At 40.8% G+C, this 25,117-nt stretch overlaps 2 protein-coding genes and 1 long non-coding RNA gene across 3 annotated transcripts; 2 read left to right on the top strand and 1 right to left on the bottom strand.

Moving 5' to 3' along the window:
• Positions 1 to 5,027: 5,027 nt before the first annotated feature.
• Positions 5,028 to 9,475, top strand: LOC141752484 (uncharacterized). Its single transcript, XM_074610480.1, has one exon. It carries the CDS (start codon positions 5,892 to 5,894, stop codon positions 6,735 to 6,737), a length of 846 nt encoding a protein of 281 aa, XP_074466581.1. The 5' UTR covers positions 5,028 to 5,891; the 3' UTR covers positions 6,738 to 9,475.
• Positions 9,476 to 12,957: 3,482 nt separating this feature from the next.
• On the bottom strand, positions 12,958 to 16,478 carry LOC141752605 (uncharacterized). Its single transcript, XR_012590276.1, has 3 exons — positions 16,193 to 16,478; positions 14,860 to 14,962; positions 12,958 to 14,059 (listed from the first exon to the last, which is right to left on the bottom strand). It is a non-coding gene; the product is annotated as an uncharacterized LOC141752605 (long non-coding RNA).
• Positions 16,479 to 17,283: 805 nt separating this feature from the next.
• Positions 17,284 to 24,652, top strand: dpep2 (dipeptidase 2). The gene is made up of 11 exons (XM_074610640.1): positions 17,284 to 17,433; positions 17,908 to 18,059; positions 18,171 to 18,297; positions 18,441 to 18,570; positions 18,969 to 19,119; positions 19,925 to 19,994; positions 20,530 to 20,706; positions 22,842 to 22,926; positions 23,017 to 23,092; positions 23,642 to 23,777; positions 24,021 to 24,652. The coding sequence occupies exons 2-11, from the start codon at positions 17,911 to 17,913 to the stop codon at positions 24,222 to 24,224; spliced, it is 1,305 nt and encodes a 434-aa protein (XP_074466741.1). The 5' UTR covers positions 17,284 to 17,433; positions 17,908 to 17,910; the 3' UTR covers positions 24,225 to 24,652.
• The last annotated feature ends 465 nt before the right edge of the window (positions 24,653 to 25,117 follow it).

The following is a 25,117-nucleotide window of genomic DNA, read 5'->3' as shown; positions in this document are numbered from 1 at the left end:
GGCAGTTTCCTCTTGTACCATTCCTTCTCTGCGATATTTAAAAACGTCCATATATTGTTGTGTAGAGCCACTCTGAGAGAACAATGGCACCGCTGACAAAGAACCGCAAACCTCAGGGACACATTTTAATGCAGCTGCATTAGAAAATGTTCTCTTCGCATTAGCGGTCACAAATACAACTCTGATAAGGCTGTGGCAGAATGATCCGTAAACAGGGATGCTTCCATCAATGAGATAAAATTATGAACAGTAATATTGGAGTGCATGCATGCATTGTTTACTTTGAATCCCTTGAGGGAGTGTAGGCAATTTGAATACCACACAAGAAAAGCTGACTCTGCCAGAAAGAATGAAAACTACTATAGAAAGAGATGATTACTAAATGCACATTGAACGGCTATTGCTGAAAAAGGTCATCTGTAAATAGTATCAAATATGAGGTTTGGTATGATGAAAATCTTAAGGACTAAAACAAAGTAATAAAGTTTGATGAATGCAGTTTGATGTTTACAATGGTACAAAACCTAAAATTCACGATTTCTGAAGAAAAAAAAAAAGAAATTACCGTCTTGTGCTTGTATGCCTCCGCCAACTGGTCAAGTTGTAGTTTACATCCATGTCTGTCCAAAATGTCATCACTTCATAATTTTATTCCATTAGACATTTGTGTGAAATTGTCATAATTAGGATATACTGTATATGTTTGAGTTATGGCCAAAAACATATTTTGTGAGGTCACAGTGACTTTCACTTTTGACCTTTGACAACCAAAATCGAAACAGGTCATCCTTGAATCCAAGTGGACGTTTCTGCCAAATTTAAAGAAATTTACTGAAGCAATTCCTGAGATATCACAAGGATTAGTCCAGGTGGACGTTTGTGCCAAATTTTAAGAAATTCCCTCCAGGCGTTCCGGAAATATTGCGTTCTCAAGATTGGACCGTCAGGACGGACGGATGGACAGAAACCCGAAAACATAATGCCTCCAACCACGGCTGTTGCCGGGGCGGAAGCGTAAAAAGACTGACCCGATGTTAAGGATTACACATCTTAAGAAAGTTCTACGACAGAGAAGCAAATAGCTGCCTGGAAGGTCGGACACTGTATTGAAAAAAAAAAGTAGAAGCGGTTTGTAGTAAATAGGCTCATATGCAAAATCACTATTATGGTACTTTACATCTATCAGATTTCATGAAATGCACTCAAAGTGAAGTAAGAACATATTGCCTTAGAGCATCAACCACATCTCCAACAACATCGGCTCTGTCTATGTATTGTCCACATTGTTGGACAATGGTACATGATGCTTTCTATTAAGATACGCCATTCTTCTTGATGCGACACACGTCTGTTGGTTTGTCTACAAATATATACAGTAAGCAGGACTGCAAATTGAAAGCTACAGAATCAGTGAATACTTGCTCAGGGGCATTCATTTACTTTCTGCATTTGTTTCAACATGGTAAATTAAGTCTCGATATAATTGATCAAAAATGTTCTATAAAGTCCATTAACTTTCAGCCGGAGGCCAGACAAAACAGAAGCACCAAACACAAACGTGATTATCAACTGCTGCTGCCAATTTAAATTAGAGAGAGTGCCGTTAATCAAACCGTGTGCAATAATACACCTAAAAAGCGCGGATCAACAGAGTTCAGCTCCGCCCAATTCAATTTAGTGTTGAATCAAAAAATGCCACCTTTTTATATCACTGTGGGGCTTCAAAAACATCAAAACATTTGTGAGGTGGTGCGATAGCTTTGTAAAGCTGTTTAGGTGATGGAGCTAAAAACATCACTTTCATTGACAAGCCTCATAAATCAAGAGTTGCCATGTCTGACTTTTTTGTCTACCATATGCTGCTCACATTCTAATGCTCGGGGTTTCAAAGTACAAGAAACTTTTTTTTCCTCTTATCATCACTTCTGGTAATATTGGATATATTCCCACTACTTCCCTTTCATGCCCGTCCCTCCTCTCTCTCTCATGTTCCTCTTTCACAAGCATCTTCAGTGAAAGTTCCCTGCCACTGTGTGAGACACATCTGCATTGCAGTGTCGAGGGGAAAGCAGCGGCTGAAGGAGAAAAGATGTGTATGAAGGGATGCAAAAAAGAGAGAATGACAATGACGAAGTCTGACCTGTCATTTATTAAAATAATGGATGCATGAGTGACAGGACGGCATCACTTCACGCATCATTTGGTATATTACACCACCGTTGTTTTAGATGTATTTTTTGCCTCTGATAGAAAAAAAAGCCCATTCAAACTTCCAAAAATCTAATACAAACACAACCATTTGCACTTCAAAGTGCTGTCACAGGGAAATCACAGAGAGGGTCATCCACCCCCACCTCCCTCCGAGCCTCACTGTTATTAATGGCGTCATCATTTTTCCTCTGCTCACTCTATTTCCCTTCTGATAGTGGGGCCTGCTTCATCGTGTTCTGCCATGTTTCTGTAATTGCTCCAACAGCCTGCCTTATGCTGAGCATATAGTTTTTCTGTGCGTGTGTGAGTGTACCCATCCAGTGGGCGTGTGCGAGTCTGTTAAGTGTGTGCAATATGCATGTGTGTGTGTGTGTGTGTTGCTCTGTTCAACCCCCCCCCCACCCACCAGGGCCGGCTGTGAGTTTGTGGGGCAGAACCAAGCCGCGGGCGAGCTCCACACGGAGCGAAATGACAGCCTCCAGGCCACCATTGGTTGATGACCGTGAAAACACTTGCGGTTAACGTAAAGTGAGCGACCGGCTGTCACAGCGAGGCACTGCGTCTTATGTGCAGCCCTGACAACAGCACAACAAGCCCCCTCTCTACAACTAGACTCCGCAGTGCTGCAACAAACAACAAAAGGGACAGCCCTACAATTCATAACATCAACCACTTCAGTCGTCTGAAGTACACAGCGAAGAGGGAGAGGAGCAAGACACAACCCCTACTATTTGTCATAGTCTTTGGGAATAAATGGTTTTTCTTTACTTGAATTCTGGTGGGCAGAGGAGAAAGCCGAAGGTGGTTGTTGAGGGAAGACAGGGAAGTGAGCGTGCGGGGGGAGAATGCCAAAACTGTCACTAATGCCAGCCAAGGTCAGATAAAGTGAGGAGTAAGTGCTTGGAGAGCTACAGGAGCAAGAGGCCAGCTCTGTGGAGGAGGTGCGAAGGGGTGAGTGGCCAAGCGTGAGCGCCGCCGCTGCCTCCACCCATCATTAAATGAAGCCACTTAAGGAAAAAAGGCTCGGCTCACAAAAAGGTCAATACACGGCACTTCTGTAAAGCACTGATGGTTTTCTCCGGCCATCTGGGGGATGGTTTTGTCTTTGATGGAGACACAAAAAGTTGTGAAGACACTTTGCTCAGAACCCTGCGTTTTTACTCAGCAAGCTGAATTCCTTAATCTATCCCACTCCCGCCAGCAAACAGGTCCCTAAAGTTAAACTGAGAAGCAATAAATGATGTGCCAACATCGTGTAGTAAGGAGGGGGTGATTACAGAGCTGCTTTTATCATCAATTTTAACGTCTCTGTGGTTAAATCTGACTTCTTTAACCCCCTGCCCTCTTGCTTTCCTTTCGTCGTCTCTAACTCTGAACACACACACGTGTGCACACACACAAACACGGTTTATTATGCAGTAACATTACCAGATCCCCTTAGGCAGCTGTGCATCTCTGTATGACTGATGAGGGTAATTTCTCCCAAACAACAGAATGATCACTTTGGTGGTGAGCGCTACAGACCCTCCTCCTCCTCCCCCTTGTCTTCCCTCTCTCCCGTTTTCTTTTTAGCTCACAAAAAAAAAAAAGACAGATATTTGTCACTACGTCTCCCTGCAGCGTCTGGAACGGCTCCGGAGATAAATAGCTCTCCCGCCCCTTACATACGGATTAGAAAAGAAAAAAGTTAATCATCCCATGGATCCAATCAATCTATTGATTCCTCAATGATGGTTCAAACTCTGTTAATAAAAAGACATTCACATCCAGTTTCCACTTGGAGCTGGAGATGTGGGGGGCTTTTCCTTATTTTTTCCTTGATTACCATAGGGATCCAATATAATACACATGCCATTGTGAATTAGCCTCACAGTAAGGACTGGGCTGAGCCACAGTGAGTTTATACTGTCTGTGTACTACTGTGCACCGTGGGATATACTGAGCAGAGAGTAGTTAGGACTGTCTGCCTCTCTCTCTCAGCCTCATAGGTTCAGCCTCAGTGGGCTGTCTTTACCTATTCTCCCATCTGTCAGTCACACACAAAAACAAATCCACCTGTCGGCCAGGAGACTGGGCTGAACGGGGCGACGCTACAGCTGTCTGGGCCCGGCTCGCCGCGGAAAGGGAGCGAGCCAGCGCCCTCCACTGGTGATGGAAAGCCCATTAAGATGCTTATTACCCCCACCTGTCAGCCCCATCTCCTCACCTGCACAGATACGCCAGACTAATGAAGACAGTCACTATTAATACAGCACCTTGAACATGGAAGTCATGCCTCCATGCTTTTTGTGGTCCTCGTGTCCTTGATCACTCCAAGGGCTCTCCAGCCTTGTAACAATATAACAATTCAAGCGTTCAAGAGACAGGCATTCTTACCGCGCCACTTGATTGCCTCAACAATGAAGCCATTAATGCTGCATTATGTAAATTGTAATGGTCACAAACATCTAATAGGGTAAAGGCAAAGTACAGTGCAATTTAATGCTGCTGACTTTCAGTGGCTCTTTGAAGGATGTTTTCAATTATAACCGAGCTAATTTAATTCATTGTTTCGCAGCTGAAAATGCATTTTTAAAGGTTGACTGAGTCTCTATTTCAGAACTCAGGTTTAATCAGTCATGTACAATGAACACTGGAACGTCCTCTAAAGAGATTGACAAAGTTGCCGGGGATCTGCGTTCGAGGTTTTAAAGGGACAAAGTAGCCCTGCCCTTCTCTTTTTTCCCCTCAGATGGCAGGCTTCAGTCGTGGAGGGGAGGGGTGTTCATCTAAAAGATGAAAAGACCTGCGCCTTTAAGAGGGCTGTCTCCCCTTTCCCTCATGCTCCCCCTCAACCACACAGACACTCCTCCTGTGAGCATTTGTGAGGCAGCTCCTGTCCCTTATGTCTCTTTGTGGGGAACAGAACAGACTTCCCAGAGCATCACTGGAGACCAGACAGAGCTCCAGGGAGGACACCCCGGGTGCAGACCTCCATGCAACCCCGGCCTCAACTGCTGTGGACGCCAAGAGGAGCACGAGGAGAGGAGACACACACCTACTCACGCTGGAGTAAAACAACCAAACAAGGAGGTGGAACTTAAACAGCTGGACAACCCAAGAGGTCAATTTTGAGTTGAAGGAGACATGATCTGCAGATCAAAAATCAACAGCGCTGGACTGGATCGCTCAGAAAAAGGTGGAGTCTTAATATGAGCTTTTAGTTTCTCTTTAGAAAAGTTTTGTTAAAGAAGAATCAACAAAGTACGCCATATCTTTTTGCAGCTATTAAGGATAAGAGCACCATATGAAATACATGCAAACGACGGAAAGAGGCTAATTGATCTTTTTATTATTTTTAATCCATCTCCAGAGCTCTTTCCAAATAGTCATTTGTGGTATGAAATTGAGATGCTCTTTAAAGAACATCTTGAATAGTCCCGACAGTGCTCTTAACTCACCAGCCAGGCGTTTATCTTATTTCACCAGCTCTTTCTGAGAGGGAGCATTAAAGACTTCATTGATAGTACTCTTGGGGAACCGGGTAATATTTCTTATGTGAAGTCTTGAAACTTTACAGCTGTTGACTGGAGGGAGAGAAAAAGTGCCACATGCATAAGAAAATGATGTTGAGCTGTTTTCCATGTGGGGGAAGTGTGTGTTTGGACTAACACTGCGCTGGAGCATTGAGGACAGGAGACATGTTTACAGGGTGTGGAGTGGTCAGTGGCCAGAACCAGTATCTGACCAGAGACGCTGTCAGGCCTCATCCCGGACTGGAGGTGAACAGGCCGATCCAAATGGAGAATGGGGTAATCCCGGGGACCTGCTCTGTCTACCAGGATCAAACTTACAGCAATGCTGGCCAGCTGGCAGTGGTCAACAATATTTCAAGCCCGCTGAAGCCAACACCACTGCCGGTCCCTCCCCCTGCACTCAAACTAGGGCAGGAAGGGTTTAAGAAAGTCTGCCGAACTGAGGAGGACAGCCCCTGTCCCTTTCCAGGACTGGCCTCTGGGGTGCTGGAGATGCGCGTGAAGGAGGGAAGTAAGATCCGCAACTTAATGGGATTTGCCATGGCACGGATGCAGGGAGAGAAGGGCGTGAGTGGGGGAGGTGTGAGCGGTGGTGATGGTGGCGGGCTCAGGCAGGTGGTCTTCACCGGGTCAGGCCGCGCGGTCACAAAGACCATCACTTGTGCTGAGATCATGAAACGAAAAGTGGGCTCTCTGCACCAGCTGACCAAGCTGCGGTACAAGGTGGTGAAAGAGGTGTGGGAGAGCAGCGAAGGGGGGGCATCGGAGATGACGGTGCACAGGACGGTGCCCTCCATCAGCATCCTTCTCTCCAAAGACCCGCTGGATCCCCAGGAACCGGGCTATCAGCCTCCGGAGACTCTCAGTGCATTGTGGGACGAGAGGGAGGGTGTCGAATCCGCCTCGCAAACAGCATGCAAGAGACCTCTTGGACCTTTGCCATACAGCAGCTTCCCTCACTGTAAGAGAGTGTGTTTGGGGGAAGGAGTCTCAGTGCGCCCTCCTCACTGACTGGCTGAACCGGCGTCGAACAGTGGAGAGGATTGAATCAGGAGAGTTCATTTCGGCGCTGCCCTCCACTCAAGCACAATGCTGAGACAATCAGAACACTCACTCAGACAGAACAGTGCTTTCTCAGAAGAACTGAGTACCAATTCCAGCCTCCAGAGGTCAGTTCGACTGGGACCTGAAAGCTTGCCTCTGTACATATACAGCATTTAAGGGATGTGTTTCTCCTCGGCACGTCCAACATGGTCTTACTCACATCCACATTACTGTGATGTGTGCTATAAAATCTTTAACAGATTCACATCCCATTTCACACCGACAAAAGAAAAAGCCATGAATTGCACAGGTTCCAGATTCCTGCTTGCAGTAAACTATCTACAGCTTGTGGATAAAATCATTTATTAGCATCATGTTGCAATCATTTCTATTCCTCCATAAAGTGTAGCCTTTAAAAATACACAAGTAGGCCCAAGAATATAAAAACAGTTTAAAGCCATTGATGTATACGAAATGCAAAACATACCAATTTTATTTGTCTGATTATTAACTCAAAACAAAATTAAATAAATTGTTTTTTTTCTCCAATGGAAATTTTGTTTTGTACTTCATCTTTCTTACTCACACATCATTGAATTTGCACAGCTCTGATTGAACAGAAAATCACAGCGTGCTGATCTGTTGATAAGAATAAACGGCGGTGAAATTTGTCTGTAGAAAAAGCTGATTTAATGACAAAGCTGTTGATAAGGCACAGCTCCTAAACCAACCCAGCCTGACAGAAACGCCTAGGGTAGGAATACAGGCACAGATTATCATTAAGATAGCAACATAACATCACACAACACAGTGGAGAAAAGGATTAAAACTGGGCTTGACAGAGCTTCACACTACACTGTTCCTGTAAAATATGAAACCAAGGCAACACGCTATACTGCTTTCCCCTTTCAGCCATCAGGCCTACCCACCCACCATATCTATTGTATAGCGCTGTCTACCACTTCCGCTATATTCAACCTTTTCTCAAGCTATATAATATGCTGAACAATGTGGTCTAAAAAGAGCCATGTTTTCACAGCAACATTATGCACTTTCAGTTGACTGACACAATAAATGAAATGGCTGCAGACTTTCCACAGTTGACAGTTTTTATGCATTGCCTCTGTGCATTTTCACGCCATTTAGATACCATTTTAGTTGCAAAAAAAGGTACCGCCGAGTGATTGCTGAAGCTTAACTGGATGCTGCAGACATCTATGGCAATTGGATCAAAATTCAACTCCGAGCAGAATACACAGTGGTAGGGGGAAAAGAAAAAACAGCTGGCAGAGTACGTATTTAATTTTATGGATTAAAGATTTCTACATATACTTCTTTTAAAAAAGTTGTCTTAAACAAGACAAACAAAATAAACCTTCCTGGGAATTATTTTATCTGAATACTTAAGAGCTTTTTTCCACTTAATCAACCGTGTCTTCTGGGGATAATAACTTAGACAAGTGGAACCTTGTCTGAAGCTTTTACTGTTGATCTTAATGAAAATCTGCAAACGCAGATGTCGGCCTCCTAAAGTAAATTAATCAAAGTGAATCCTAATGGGGAGACAATTCTGTTGCTGCTTAAAAAAGGAGCAAAAAAAGGGAGAGTTCACTTCTATGGAATTAGCGTTCAAATTCGTCTTTCAAAAGGAATACAAATCCTAATATTTCATACAATGGTCAGCCGGCGTTTTAACAGTCTATGGCGGACATAGTGATTAACCTCCCTCTCGATCCCATTAAATGAATCAGAGCACAGCAGAGCACCCAAGGTTGAATAAGAAATGCTGCGACTGCAATACAGCACACATGTAGCCAACTGTGTGTCCTCGAGACTGCTGGAAGGTTATCACTTTGGGTCGTTGTTATCACAGAGTTAACAGCTTTCACCCAAGAGCCTATGGGACAGTCAGCTCTGCGATGCGGGTCAAAAAGATAATGCCGCTATAAGTAAATTTCAAAATCGACCCGCATCTGTTATCAAGCATTAAGAATTCCGGGCCAAGTGTAAAATGCAGTGGGGGTAATTAGGGATAACGGGATAGCGTACCTGAGTGAGAAAACAGATAAAACATACTGACAAAAGCATTATCCCAGAGCTAAATCCGATGTGGCTGGCACGAAATAGCATGGTGGAGGAGTCAACAAAGTGCATTATAAGAATGTGGACAAGGTTATTCACAAGCCAAGAGTCCATTTTTGCCAATACTGTTTTTTTTCAGAGATGTAGTCAAGGTGGATTTAGTGGAGATGCAGGCCTGGGCCTCAAATGCACCCTTTGTGTTTGGTTTACTTTGTACTTTATATATTCAGTATATTTAAACTGAGTGCATCAAAGGTTTCAAACACCTGCTCTTTCTATGAAACTGATTAGTTAAAGGACAACAGGTAAAATCCTGATCAAATTACCCATGCTTCAATCATTAAGGAGATTTACATAAAGATTATATGGGTGGGTGCAACTATAGACACTAGTGATGCCTATATCCCCCTCCGAGTATATAGGTTAGACATATTCAGTGAAACAATACAGTTAATTTCCTTGTGATAACTGTTAATGCAGCAGTTTTTGAGATACATCTAACTGTAGAGTGGATGACATTGTTTAAGAACAAATTTGATTTTTTAAAATGATTTCTTCAAAATGGCAGAGAAGACTGTATTTTTGCTTAATAATATCTGGGGCTGTCAAAGGTAATGCGATAATAATGCCACTAATTTCTTTAACGCATTAACGCAATTAGCAATTTTTAGGTTGTAGCGGGCTCACTTTTAAAGGTAGAGTGAAGATCATATGTCATCATATGAAACCAGAAAACCTAAGGAATCCATTGGTACCAACCATGTCATACTAGCTTGTCACGAAGGAGGCTAAATAACACTCCACAGGTATGCTAACTTTTGGCGAGGGAAAACTGGCATGGCCATTTTTAAAGGGGTCCCTTGACCTCTGACCTCTAGATATGTGACTGAAAATGGGTTCTGTGGGTACCCACGAGTCTCCCCTTTACATACATGCCCACTTTATGATAACCACATGCAGTTTGGGGCAAGTCATTGCGAAGTCAGCACACGGACAGCCATTTTATGATTTGAGTATATTTTTTTATGCTAAATGCAGTACCTGTGAGGGTTTCTGGACAGTATTTGTCATTGTTTTGTGTTGTTAATTGATTTCCAATAATAAATATATACAGTACATATATTTGCATAAAGCAAGCATATTATTTGCCCACTCCCATGTTGATAAGAGTATGAAATACTTGACAAATCTCCCATTAAGGTACATTTTGAACAGATAACAATCATGCGATTAATCACGATTAAATATTTTAATCTATTGACAGCCCTAATAATATCTTAAATAGTTATTTAGATCATTAATAAAAGGACAGCATTATGTGCATTAAGACTGACCGATACATAGTTATTTATTATGGCGGGCACAACAGTAGCGTTCTGTTTACCAAAGCCAATAACTACATGCACTGAATGTGAATAAATTCATTTTGAAGTTAACATAATGAAAGTGTTGGCACTCTATTTTTTCCCCCTCTCTGCCGCTGCAGCAGATGAGAGTGAGGTCTCTGGGATGGTGTGGGAGTTCGCTATCTCCCAGCCTCCAGATGGCTCCGTCTTCTCTTATCTAGAAGAATGGGTGCTGCCTCAATTTTTCAACTCGCCTTATCTGCGAATCCTTTAAATTGAATATTTACTGGGCCTGTGTTTTCTGCCTGTGTTAGCCCTCTGAAGTCGACATTCCTCTTGCTCGTCGAGACAGGCCAGAAAGGTTTTTCTCACTCATACACTCTCTTTGTCTGCCTTGTCCAAGTAATGGGACAGTGATTGATTATGTGATTGTCAGGAGAGAATGGGAAGGTTAAGCAGTTAAGCAGAGAGCAGTGGAGACATATTAACGGATGGCCGTAGAGGGAATATGTTCAACAATAGAGAAACGTACATTACCCAAACATGACATCAGGCGGACCTCAATTTTATGTCAGGAGTAAAATAGATTGAATTAATCACTTTCCCAACAGTCTATTGTTTCCTGCAGAGTATACACTAGAGGTTAAGAGAACACTTAAGCAGCCATTGAAAACATCTTATTGCAATATGACTGGCTGCGGTCTATCTGCATAAACAAGCCGTGCCACAGCTACTCCCTGGCAAGTGTCTGGAAATGTCTTTTCAAAACCATTTTGCGAAATGCCTCCATGTTGGATTAATCAGCGCAGCTGAGGATGTAATTGCTGTGCTGAAGTCAAAGCTGTAAGAGCAGATAATGAACGCTGACTACAGGGCTGCCAGAATCCAGGGCAGAAGAAATGACAAGTTCAGGGACCAAAATGTCCTCAGCATTCTTTCAAAAGCCCTGATAGAAAAGGAGGGCGCACTGTATTTACACTAAATAAAGACCATAAATCACCTATGACTTCGTGGTTGCCAACATGGAATGTGTATGGAATGTGTATGGCTTGTGACAGCTGCATTGTGCTGTTAGAATTATAAAAGGAAATTGACACAAAATGAAGGATTTTCTCAAGCTCTTTAAATTATTTATGCACGGTTTTATGTACTTAGTAACAAGCATGCATCTGTCACTTCTGTGTATCATATAGGTAATGTTCTTACATGATGGATGGGCTTACAAAAGGTGAAGAAAACCGACAAGGAGTTATTCTGACTGCTGCTGCCCTCTGGTGGAGAAATAAGTTCAAATGTAGAAAAAGATGCACTTCTTTGCTCACGGATGCTATTATTGCTATATCTGACAGACATCTATGGCCCTGTGCTCTAGTAGGGTTTGCACAACAAAGCTAAATAGTCACAGAATAGATTATTATCTGTAATCATATATCATTATAACACTGCATTTCAACAAACAATGTTGCTGTGCAATGGGAGCCGCGGACAGTGTTATTTTTTTTTTAAATCGTTAATGGCAATCTCAATGCTAGCCCATTGAAATGTTGCTTTTCCTCCTACTTTAATTTCAACAAGTGTAAAGACTACATTCAACCCTTTCATCATCATTCACTCTCACTCGCCATAATGAGGACTTCAGATTCAATTAGCTTAACGAATGTGAAGTATAAAGGATGTCCCCTATATTATGGAAAGCACTCATAATAATATACTCTGTAGAGTTTCTTCTGAAAGGCGTCGACGAGCAACAGGAGAGGCTACACTTACGTACTGATATTTGTGAAATTAAATCAGAATGGAAAGATGCGCGCGCACACACACACACACACACTGCTAAAGCGGGACAGTTCAGACTTGAGGGAAAAGCCAGATAAACACAAACCTCTGCCCTGTGACATCTAAGGTAAAAATGTGCACATGTAAAAGGAAAATGCAGTGTTGCTGTGATTAACATGGTGACTGAACTGCTGTGCTATACTGGCTGTGTGTTCAGAGGTGAAAACCAATCAAGTAAACGGTGCATTGCTCTTAGGTTGCATATTAACATCCTTCAGTCTTCTATTCAGTACTGATAGAGTGATGAACAGTTGCTGCCTCTCGGCGTTATCGGTGTAATTGGAAAGTGCGATCAATATAATCATTGAAAAGAAGGCAGAGTGGTTTTCTTAAGCATCTTACCTTTGGAACAGCAAGAGACTAAACACCTCTCTACACACTTCCCTACAACTCTGACGAATACACAGTCTAACTGTAGTAAGTATTATGCTGTCATTTTTGGTTTCATGGTGTTATTATAAGTGCACTAACTGAATAGTTTTCAACAGAGGTATTTATAACTACAAATACTCCACGAAACCTCACCTCATTAATGCTTCTTTTTCGATACTTGTTTAACTTGCACTAGCTTTGACTTTCACTGAATGCTTTTATATTTATATTAGAGAATATTACTATCATTGCACAGCAGTTCAAGTTATAGTCTTATCTTTAGTGTCTCTTCTCAGTGTTTTATGTTTAAATGTTATTTAGTCTATTTTGTATATAATTTGGCCTATTAATTGTACCACCTACCTACCTTATTTGTTTTTGTGATTTACGTGAAGTAGCTGCTGTAACAGAGCAATTTCCCTTTCGGATCAATAAAGTACTTAAGCTCTAGCTAGTTAGCTAGCTGCAACTGTCAAGACAGACAGAGAGAAAAACAGCATTTAGGATCATAGATTCCGTAACAGTGTGTGCAATGTTCACAAGAATTGGTCTTTTGTTTGAAGTTTAGCAGTGTTAATCACAAATATACAAGCCTGACTACAAGTGAAGCATTTTATAGAATAATAATAAATAAATAACAAACAATAAACTCTCCCCAGCACCAATATCATTGTCAAAACCATGCTACAAACATTTTAATCATCTCAGCATTTAAATTAAAACAATGATAAACTTTTGACATGTATTTCTAAATCTGATTTTAGAGCAGAGTTCTTGGCAAGTAATTCTACAGATGTCCAAAAATGTTCTTTTTGAAACTATTATTAAAAGTAGCACAATTAAAGCTTCATATCTTATGTTACTGGTAAAAATCACCTGAGGCCAGCAGCGTTTCCTAATTGAGTAGTTGTTGTTTTTTCCTCATGGTTAATTCAAAGTGCTTCTCTGATATGCTATCTCTGCACTGTTTCATTAGGGGTTTTAAAGAAAAACATCATTATGTAGAAAATCTATTTGTTCTAAAGTGGTTCACCTAAGAGTGACTTAACCCCTGAACCCATATACTTTCCACCGCATTATTTAAAACAGAAACAGTAGCTACACTATCAAAAAATCTGGCTTAAGCTCCATCATCAAACAGTGAAAACTCCGTTAAACGTGAGTGATTTTTATCTCTCGTGCTGCCAGTCACATTCCACACCAAGGTCGACAATATGACTAAATGATTTGGTTAATTTGAATTCAAACAGTGTCAGCTGGGGGTCCCACTCCGCGCAGTGGGAGGACTGGTGAAGTAATATCAACACAGTTGTGATTACTCCATTGAAGCGGTAGGGTGCTCCAATCAGAGCCGAATCGCTCTCCTCATTACAGACTACAAGGCCAGATCTCAGTGGGTGGACCGCGGAATCAGGCTCCGCATCTTCCTGCTGAAATTAATTGAAATTCATTTGTGGCACCCTGATGCTCCCCATCAACACAGACTCATTCACATTTTACACAATCCACCTCAGATTCATTAAGCACAAGCACATTTCAAGTTTGAAAAGCATGTAAAAGCAGAGGTTGTATTCTCTGGTCTGGACCAAGGCATTCAGGCCAGATTGTGTAGCTGCAGTTCGCTGTATCAGATGCATCTCTCCGGGAACGATTCTTGATAAGGCAAAGCAAAGTAATCTGATCAGCTACATGTATTGCTCCAGTGAAGTGGTGCCTGAATGTATTTACTGTTACTTAGGGTCTCTGGCAGCAATAAGTGACAACCTACCACGTATCAAAGATTCATACCAGATGCACCTCATGTATTTGGACTGCTGGTTTGGTAGAAGTCAACAGATAGTAATTAAATTGGTCACATTCAGGTGTCCTGCACACAGAATTCACCCTATCCCAGTACATTTACATCAGCAAGGGTGCACTATATGGCCAAAGTGATCATACTGAATCCACTACAGACCAAGATGGTAGGAATTTATGTCTGCAGATGGTTCATATTGCATGCTACATGACTAGAATGTCTCATATATGAGAAACTGATATACCACATGCCAAATGGTTGCCATCCTTGTTTTACCCCACAAAAGTCCACATAAACAGTTTGTTATTATGCGCTCACAGAACATGCACTCTTTACACACCACAGGCAAAAGCTTTCCTCTCCACAAAACAAACCAAAGTACCACTCAAGCAAAAAAAAACAATTATCACAAAACACATTAACAGCTAATTCATTCGACATTCCCGCCACTACTCTTGGAAACTATTAAGACCTCCTCTACTGCTGAATGCTAAAGAACCAAACTCGTGCAAATACTGTGCCACCATACAAAACTTAGTTGGTATTTGTAGATTATGTTGCTGTTTATCACAGTCAAATTGTGCAATTTATAAACAGCTAAAGACATATAGCATTCAAGGGACGTCAAAATAATACAAGAGAAATGCACTCTTACCTCGGGATCTTGTTCTTGCCCTGTTTTGTTGTCTGCTCCAAATGCCGAACTCTGACCTGCTGTGGACTCCTTCAGGTTTCTGATATCCACCATCTCTCAGGACCTAAAGTGGGCCAAACATTGACACCATCAGAAAAAAAAAGGCTCAGCAGAGGATGTACTTCCTGCACCAGCTCAGGAAGTTCAACCTGCCTCAGGAGCTGCTGATCCAATGCTCGACCTTCTAACAAAAAACATGAGACTTATGTTGTTTTGATATCAAAGTATTAAAATCCACCTCCGTGCTATATATTTTCAGCCTAATCATCATTTTTACATTTGAGATTTGAGCATAGGCGTTTTCAAGGAAGGCTTTTTTTACATGTCACAGTAGGAAAAGCACAGGAGGTGTAAATAATAAAATTAAAGAAGAACTCCATTTAGCTGTTTCGCTGTCAGGGTCCCATTGTGCCTGCTGGCTCACTGTCACACTGTCATGGCTTACTGGAACCCTTGAACAGAATCAAATGTTTGTTAATGTTATTGATACACAACTACTATGACAAGTCAAAAGTCCTCATGCACATTACCCTGAAAACCATCCCTATCCTGGCCCAGCCAGATATTCAGTGGGACCACAAGCGCCCAGCTCCTAAACATAAGAGAGTCAGGGGATTAGCCAGCAACCACTTCAACAAACTCCCCAATGCTTGGATTTCATGAGAGTAAGCACCTCTCTGTATCTGCCTCAAAAGTTAAACTAAAAGTTAAAAAGCAGCCATATCAAAAGGAGAGAAAGCTAGATGTTGAAGCATGCTGGTCTGCTGGCATAAAATCATCTGGTGTGGCTTCAACAGAACATTGCATTATGTCCTGAAAACCATTATCTTCTGACTGCCTCTGGTTTGAATACTACCTGAATTCTGGCTACTAGAGTGATACACAATCTGAAAGTTATGTGGCCTCCCAATCCACATGTTGATAAAGGTAGCATTCTTTGCCTTCTGAGTATATCCTCAAAATGGCAGTAACTCAAAACTTTATTTTTTATCCAGCCGCTCATAGAACTCTGCACAGCCCCTCCACTTTTTAAGGTCCCCCAAAAAAGTTGGTTGGCACTCAGCAGCACATTTATGGGATGTTTAGGCCTATATTCATCCCATGCAACTTTGTTGAACAACACTTGATGAAGACTTTTTGATTCCTCAAACCTTCTTCAATTCAGCTGTAACAAAGAGTTTAAACTAATAGCTTAGCTAAATGTTGTTGTTTTTTAATCAGGTTTATTTATCTATTTCAATCTTTGTCCCATTACATATTAATATTTGCGTGGTTATAATATCTTTCGACTTACTTGTGTCACTTTCCAAGGCCATGCTTCCATTAGGTGTCACTTCAAGTACCTGTAGACCTAATTAGCCTGTAGAGGTAGCGATGACGTGATGTGTCGGTCACGAACGAACCGGCTCAAAGAGCCGACTTTTTTAAGTGAACGATAAGACCCGTCCGAGAGTTTTTTTTTATTAATTCAAGGCACAATGATAGGATGATCGTCTCCGCGCCACGGGCACTCTATGCACTGACTGTGACTGAATGTTGTGAATGACGTCCAATCAGGTGATGACAGACAAGGATCATACCATCAAGCAGGGGGGGGGGGGGGCGGAGGTGCATGGCGCGCTGACGGTGTACAGGTACAGAGCAGGAGGGAGAGGAGGAGAGAAAGAGAGAGGAGTGCGGTGCGCGAATAGCAGACAAGATGAGTGGCAGTCGGAAACGAAGCAGCATGTAAAGTTATGGTATTCTTGAAATTATAAGGTTTAGTATAATTAAATTGAATAATTTAAGTGATATATGTGCACACATACTAATAATAGGTCAAAACATTGCTAAATTTGGCTGAATTATAAAAGGCAGAAGTGGTCAAATGAAGAGCCGTTTGGGAGCCGAAAGAGCCGGCTCTTCTTGGTGAGCTGAGCCAAATGATCTGGCTCACTAAAAAGAGCCGAAATTCCCATCACTAGTAGCGATGACGTGATTGGGCCAACAGGGGGCGACATCAAATCCACAGGTCTCTACGGTGCTTTCACGCGCTCCTCGTAAATTCGGGCTTCAGAGAAAAAGAAGCAACACAGTTGAATAAAGAAGTAGATGAATAAAACTGCACAAGGCAAGTATGAAAACCTTAATATTTTATTGTTTACCCCCTGTGTCATTTTTTTTTCACGTGAGCCACTTGTTTATCTGGTCTGTAACCATCGTTATAGCTACACTACACTGAAACACTAACAAATGTGCAGGCTTTGAAAGTGAAGATAAAGAAGAAGTGGTAGAAGTTAAAGTCCATCTGAGTTACTGCCATCATTCTAATGGCAGCATTAAATAATGGGTTTGTTGGGCTAAACAAAGTCAGTATTCTGAACTATGTATTTTTTTTTCCGCCAGGACTTGAATGCAGCAGCCAGCCCAGCTGCCAGTATGTTGTATGGGTTTGTTCCACATGTTATTGGGGCGGAGAGCTGGAAAGTTCATACTGTTGTTGTGCAGCTGCTCACCAAGGTGGTCACAACAAGTTGCTTTTAAACGACCTGGCAGGTAAGTCTGTTGTTGTTGCTTGAATTGAATTTAATAGACACAAACATTATGTTATGGATAATGAGGATGCATCATTGTTTTACTGTCCAGTTGGCAATTTCATAATGAGCTACACCTTAAAATTATAGTCTGTTTCTGTGTGGACTTACAGTGATGTTTTTTTGTTCTAATAAGTAGTGAGAATACAAGATTCAATCATACTATTAAATCTCATCAGTTATAATGTAATGTATTTCATGTAGGAGTTCAAATACAGTGGTATACAATGATCATGTTTTATTTCTAACTGTCACTCTAGCCTAATATTTCTATAATATTTCTGCAAAAGGGACATATCTGTGCAGTGATATAAGTTCCCTTCCAAAAATTAATTATAAATCCCCAAATAGTCAATGTTGGTGTATGGTGTGTGTGTGTCTCCTGACCATGCAGTTGATATTTATCAGATAACTGTGGTGTGTTTTCTCTCCTCAGAGTATGCCTTCCAGGAAGAGTGCAAGTGCTTCAAGCAGCTTCTGGATGAAGTGCCATCTGGTGGTTCTCTCCTCTTTGTGTTGTTTGATATCTGGATACTCTGAGAGAGATAGAGTACATGACTTGATGTCCAGATATCCTCTTATTGATGGGTAAAGAAGATCTGTCTCGTCTACACAGAAGTTTCATTCGTTGAAGTGAATCAAAATTGAAATGCCTCTTGTTCCTTACACCCTCTCTCTCGCTCTCTCTCCGCCTGTCAGTCACAATGACCTAGCTCTCCAGCTGAGGATACTTCACAACAATCAACTGAGCAAAATTGACCTTCGTAATGTTAGCAAAGTGGCCACCGACATCACCCGTCTCCAAGCAGGCAAAGTACAGGCACAGGTATCCAGAGAGTTGCTTTTGAATAACAGTATCTACTATACGTTCATGTTGTGGAAAGATCCAACCTAGAATGACAGTCACCTCAGTAACTTTTAAATGTCTCTCTCGTTCTCTTGTGTCACGTCCCCCTGTCCCTTTGTCAGATGTTTGCGGTCTATGTGATGTGTGGGGCCCAGGAGAAGGATGCTGTGAGGCTGACTCTGGAACAAATAGATGTGGTCAGACGCATGTGCACTGAGTACAAGGACTTTGAGCTGGTCACATCTGCCCAAGGTATACCTGTAGTACACCATAACATGGCATCCCCAAAAAACACTACGGAGATGAAAGAGGGATTGAATCTAGTTGATTATCTACAATTATAAATCAGATTTTTCTTGTTTCTAGTATGAATGTATGTAAAAACATCCATAATCATGTGATTTGTGAATCCATACTATGTCTTATTTATTTACAGTCCATATGAAAGAGCCATGAAAGTTCTAATGATCTTTGCTTTGTAATGATAAGTGCATTACATGAAGTGATTAATAGAGTGTTACATACTCGCTTACAAGTAATTATAACATACAAAATAATTGTGATTCATTCTTTCTTCCCTGGAGAGTTTTTTAAATTTGGTTGGATGCATTCATCATGAGTCATACATGTGTGTGTGTGTGTCACTACAGAGCTGAAGAACTCTGAGATGAGGCATAAGATCGCCTGTCTAATAAGTATTGAAGGGGGCCACTCCATCGACAGCAGCCTGCCAGCCCTGCGGATGTTTTACCAGCTCGGGGTCCGCTCCATGTCCCTCACACATACCTGCAATACACCCTGGTAAATAAGAGATTTATTCTGAATGCATTATGTTACTTAGAAAGATGCTCATGATTTATATATTGCAGAAAGTCAATGATGGCCATATGACTCAACAGATTATCAATACTAGGGATACAGCACAACATGATCTATATGATCCGACACAAATATTAGGATTTTAAACTTACTATAAAGCTACTGTAGTTATACTTTATATCACTATAAAATGCAATGTTTTCAATAATTTTGTAATGATTTTTGAGGACATTGTTCATTGTCCTGTACCAGCACTATACTTTAACCACATAAGCTTCTGTTGCTACATTTTAGATTAGGGGTTTATTTTATAGGACTGACTGAATGGAAAGGTCGAATTAATTTACATCTTATTCCTTCTATGCAAATTAACCTGTTTTTGTACTCTCTTTGTAACTTGACATTGCATGTAGTTTAATGTGCCCAAGCCAGATGCCAAGACTGGATAAGCAAGACCAGTGGTTTTCAAAGTTGGTCCTGGGACCCCCAGGGGACCTTAGGGGGGTCTCCAGCAAATAGGGGAATTATTTATTTTCACCATAATTCCATCGATAAGTAACACAATGACATAATGTATGACTATTTTGGTCTTGGCTGTCATACACTCTCTGTAATAAAACATCTTAAAGCAAAAATCAGGGGGACCCTGGGACAAAATCTTATTAAATGGGGGTCCGTGCTTTAATTTGTGTAAGTTTAGGGGTCCTTGACGTGAAAGTTTGGGAACCACTGCACAAGACAACACTTTCATGATTTGTGGTTTTAACAGTGTTCTTTTTCAATGCAGGGCTGAATCATCCTCAAAACTGTATAATGTCTATCAGAGACAGAACAACAGCCTGACACGCTTTGGAAAGGTGAGCTTAATATTCAGTAATATCAAAGACTGTACAGAATTGCTTCGATTATCACATTCCACACAGCATGTGTCCTGCTGGTTTTGGCTGAGCTTTTTTGAAAAGGTACTAGGACATAACACCTGCTGTATATTTAAGATGAAGATCTTACTCAAAGTGAGAAACGCATGCATCTTTTGATAGATATGACAGTTAATGATGATGACTTTTCGCTGACATATAATTGAAACTTACTAACTTAACTTCCTAATTGTGATAATAGGGCTTTAACCAAGTCCAAATGCAGTCGATATGATAGTAATTTTTAAGCCTTGAGACACTCCAGTAATGGATTGTGCCAAAGAAAGTGGACCTTATTAAAGTTGGTTAATGCTCTGCATGCTGAATGCTCTTTCTCTCTTGAGGACTTCCTCGATTGCTCTCTGCACGAGTGTGTTTACATGCGTGTGGGAGTAACCATCTCCTGTTGTCAGCTGAATTGACATCCTTCCTTCCCATGATACTGTAAATGGCTTTTGATAATGTGTTTTTCCAGGCCGTGGTGGAGGAGATGAACAGACTGGGGATGATCGTGGATCTCTCCCACTCTTCTTGGGACACCGCCTCAGCCGCGCTGAAGCATTCCAAGGCTCCCGTTATTTTCAGCCATTCGTCTTCCTTCTCCATCTGCAACCACGGGCGTAACGTACCTGACTGGCTGCTGAAGGATCTGGTGAGAAAACCAATTCAGAGTGGGTGATTAATTGCTTCCTTAGTTGCTTGATTAAATCTTATCACCCAAACAACTGATTCATTTATTGTAAATATGATTTTTTTTTTTTTTTATATACATCTGACAAAGATGACACATGTTTTCATTAGGTGTTTTTTGTGCATCAACAGGATCAAACCATTCTGAACAGATTTCCACCATTAAACAATTATTCTATTTCAGCCCACTAACGCTCAGTATAATTGATTCTAAATCCAAAGGGAATAATATTTGCGGGATCAATAAATCAGGTCTCATTGTTGACCTTTTATTGTTCCACATCCTCCATAATTTCCACAACCATGTTTGCTTCCCACCAGTTTCCTCTCTAGTCTCACCATACAGCACACTGCACAAATATGAAATGAGCCTGATAATGACCCACTGAGTGAGATTTAACATCTAGATCAACTGCACTTTGTATATTTCAGACTGTTGTAGTTGGCAGTCTGTGTGGTACAGAGTTTCCAACATTAAACAATGATTCACAGTCTGAAAAAAACTGGTAGAAGGTACTAATGATGAGTGTTTTCCTCCAGCATAGTGTAAGCAGTTAGAATAAGATATTACAAGAATTTTACGAGCCAAAACTCCAAAGTGTACGTTCGACCATTCTTTAGTCGATTTCTACTATACTTTCATCTTGGTGCTGTGGGCGAGACTTACTGTAAACTACTTTATCTTGGTTGTTATGAGGTTGATGATCAAAGAATCAAACCTGAATGTACTGTTTGACTTTTGGAAGCTATGTATCCGCTACCAGTCAGTTTTGCACTCTGTACTTGTGTAATTTATTTATGCTGCCATTAGTCCATGTCCTCATTCAGCACCAACTCATTACTAACTTCTCCAATCCGCCCACTTGAGTCTAGAACATCTGTTTTTATAGGCTGCTCACAATAGAAGATCAATCTCCATCACCACTAGCACTTTTCCACATTTATCCAACATTATGAGAAATTTGGTCCCATCCCAGGATACATTAATGTAATCAATTTATCTCTGTTTCTGCTGAACACAACTACCAGCAATATATGTTAAAATCTTTAATGACATCTCGTCTTACTTTGTAGATATTTAATATCATATGTGGTTAGGAGTAGTATATTTACCATTAAAGGTACCATGTGCAGGATTTGGTGAATTACCGCTCACTCCTCGCTTTCCAAAACTGCGGTAACGCGAGCCGCCGAGTGTTAAAACCGTGGTAACGGCGTTCAACTCGCTCAGAGGCCATCCTTACCATAATAACACAACTTTAGGAGCAATGGAAGTCAGACGACAGTTGGCGATGCCACGATTTTGCACTACCGCAGTTTCACAAGCGTGTCAGAGAACTATGGTGGCCTTCAGGTAACATTAAAACGCAAAAGGCTCTCTCTAAAGCCAGTGTTTGGCTGTGCTACTGTAAAAACATGGTGAAGCAACATGGTGGATTCCGTGAAGAAAGGCTCATTCTAAGCTAACAAAAACACAATTCTTAGTTTCAGGTGATTATACATTAATGAACACATAGTTATGAATATTATATTCCATTTTTGTTAGTAGATCCCCCAAAATGTTACACACTGTTCCTTTAAGTATTTTCTATGCCATGTTCAGTGTATTTCTCATCATTCTAAATGTCAGTATAAAAATCCATCATGAAACATCAACAGTTTTTTGAAACCCTCCCAAAAAACATCATGAAATAATCATTGAGTTTTTGATTAGCTTCTTAATGTAAATTTGGCATGTACAATATATCAACCTGTTGTCGCAGTAGATGAAGACTAAATAACAATAGAATGTAGTAACATGGATGTATTTCTTTTACTGTACTTACTGTAACTTCAACTCCTCAGATCCCTCATGAGCAGACATGTTTCTCTCATTATACCACCGATTTCAGTTTTTTCTGCGGCAGTACAGGATTACAGGGAGATGGAGATAACACAGGCACAAACCCGATGTTTACCACATCTACCAGTACAAGTAGTGAATGCAAATGAGACAGAACTAAAGGCTACTTGTGTCTGACAAATTTTAGTTAATGTTTCTCCATGTATGTCTTCTTATTCACTAGACTTGGCAGTGTGTTGTGTGTTGTGTTTCAGAAAAAGAAACGGGGGTTGATCATGGTGAATCTCCACAGCAAATTCATATCCTGCAGGGATGAAGCAAACATCTCTCGTGTGGCTGGTGAGGCATACATTTTTTCGTCATGAAGTAAATCCGTAGTTTGTATTTCTCATATCTCAGTTGATTTATTATTCCACCCGGGTTTTACAGACCATTTTGATCACATTAAGAAGGTGATCGGAGCTGAGTCGATAGGAATTGGAGGGGACTTTGAAGGTGCTGTGAGGTAAGAAATATTCACATTATTGCAAACATACAGATAGAAGCACTAAATTAAAGGACAATAAATGTACATATCTTCTATCTTATGACTAGCATGAGTGGGGATCTTCAGACTGATACAACTTACACACATAGAAACCAAAATAAAACAAAGCTCATGCCAGTCTTTGGCACTTTCCAGATCAATGCTGGGCTTTTGTTAGCCTGTCATGATATCAACAATTTGGCTGTCTCAGCTGTCAACAGGCTGACAAGTGGTAAAAAATCAATAACGTTGTACTTCTAACAGGCATAAAGAGAGAGTCGGTGCAGTAGATTTGCTGCAGAATGGTGGGCATTGAATGTTTTTTTTCCCCCAGCATGCAGACACAATCTAGTTCAAACAGGAATGTCACAAAACAAACGGTATTGAAGGACTAAATTTACAAATAAAGTGTTTATTATTATTATTACCAATTAATAATAAGTGATGCATTTCATCACACCAAAACTGTCAGAATGTTTATTTTGCTAATTAAATATCCGTGAATTGAAATGTGTTTTTCGTTCGCAGCTTTCCTAAGGGGTTAGAGGATGTGTCAAAGTATCCCGCCCTGATCCAGGAACTCCTACGAAGGAACTGGACTGAGAATGAGTTGGCTGATGTCCTTCGAAAAAACTTCCTGCGAGTGTTCGAGGAGGTTGAGAGGGTAAGCTAGAAGATTGTTTAATTTTATGTCAAAGAACAGCCTTCTCTAAAAAAATGAAGTGTAGGTAAGTAATTGAAAGGCACATTTTCACTCCATATCTCGGCCACGGAGGTGACTGATTTGGCTATAATGAGGATAAAATCCTGCATGTTAGAAAATGTCCACAGTCTTTATTGTTTGTGTATTCAATATATGTGTGTCATATATCACCTCCTTCTCTTGTCTCACTGTATTTCCCCACAGGTCCGTGATGACTTGACTTCGAAACAGCCCAGTGAGGTCCAGATCTCTTTAGAGGAGGTGCAGAACCCGTGCAGGCTGGTTCTCAGACCTCCTGACCCAAGAGGGCCCTCTGAGCGTCCCTCCTCCAGAGCCCAACATGAACCAAAAGGTCTGCTAATCCTGGCCATAGTTCTGCTGCTTTCCAGCCTAATTATGATTGAATGAATATTTAGAAACTCAGCTCAGCTACTCTTAAAGTGCATTTAAGTTTTAATATAAATAAGGAGAGCTTAAAGCTTGAAAGGTGCTATATAAATAAATTGTTATTAATGAGATTGCTGTTGTAGGTCATCCCAGCACTCCACAGGTCAGTAAAGATAAGAAAAAAAAGCATCCAATGTGTAGCCCCATGTAGGAGGTAATTTAAATGCCAACCTCTGGATATACAGTATGCTATACATATACAAAATATAAATAATATATACAATATACAGACCATCAGTCCTCTGAGAGGCACTTTACCATACGTTTTGGAATTCATTTATTACATATTGAATGTGTTGTACCTCTGCTGACATCACCTCTATGAAAACCTTATTACATGAAGGAGAATAATCAGTTTTTGATCAATAAAACTACGGAGATGGCACTTTGAAGTTGTTTGAAATATGTATTTTTATTTTTTGTTTGTGAAGGATTTTTTTTTTTTTATCTCTTGTTGACCAGTGAGCAGGAGGTGAGGTCACTAGCCTGGGGAAGGTAAACAATTCAGTTACAGTGCAGTTAAATATACAATATTGCATCATCAACATACAATATCATACTAACTATGTATTGCTATAATTAGAGCTGCAACGATTAATCGATTAATTAGTTGTCAACTATTAAATTATTCGCCAACTATTTGATAATTGATTTATCGGTTTGAGTAATGTTTTAAGAAAAAAAAAGTCTAAATTCTCTGATTCCAGCTTCTTAAATGTGAATATTTTCTGGTTTCTTTACTCCTCTATGACAGTAAACTGAATATATTTGAGTTGTGGACAAAACAAGACATCTGAGGACGTCATCTTGGGCTTTGAGAAACACTGATCGACATTTTTCACAATTTTCTAAAA

This window comes from Sebastes fasciatus, chromosome 2 (assembly GCF_043250625.1).
Source record: "Sebastes fasciatus isolate fSebFas1 chromosome 2, fSebFas1.pri, whole genome shotgun sequence".
NCBI classification, from domain to species: Eukaryota; Metazoa; Chordata; class Actinopteri; order Perciformes; family Sebastidae; genus Sebastes; species Sebastes fasciatus.
The sequence above is the reverse complement of the archived record's forward strand: the minus strand, read 5'-3'. Positions and strand labels throughout refer to the sequence as shown.

Bases quoted from the DNA above. Each gene is read 5' to 3' on its own strand.
- dpep2 (XM_074610640.1), top strand. From the start codon at position 17,911: ATGCCTTCCAGGAAGAGTGCAAGTGCTTCAAGCAGCTTCTGGATGAAG. The intron at 18,571-18,968 runs GTATACCTGTAG...GTGTCACTACAG, and splicing joins GCTGGTCACATCTGCCCAAG to AGCTGAAGAACTCTGAGATG. The intron at 20,707-22,841 runs GTGAGAAAACCA...GTTGTGTTTCAG, and splicing joins ACTGGCTGCTGAAGGATCTG to AAAAAGAAACGGGGGTTGAT.
- LOC141752484 (XM_074610480.1), top strand. From the start codon at position 5,892: ATGTTTACAGGGTGTGGAGTGGTCAGTGGCCAGAACCAGTATCTGACC.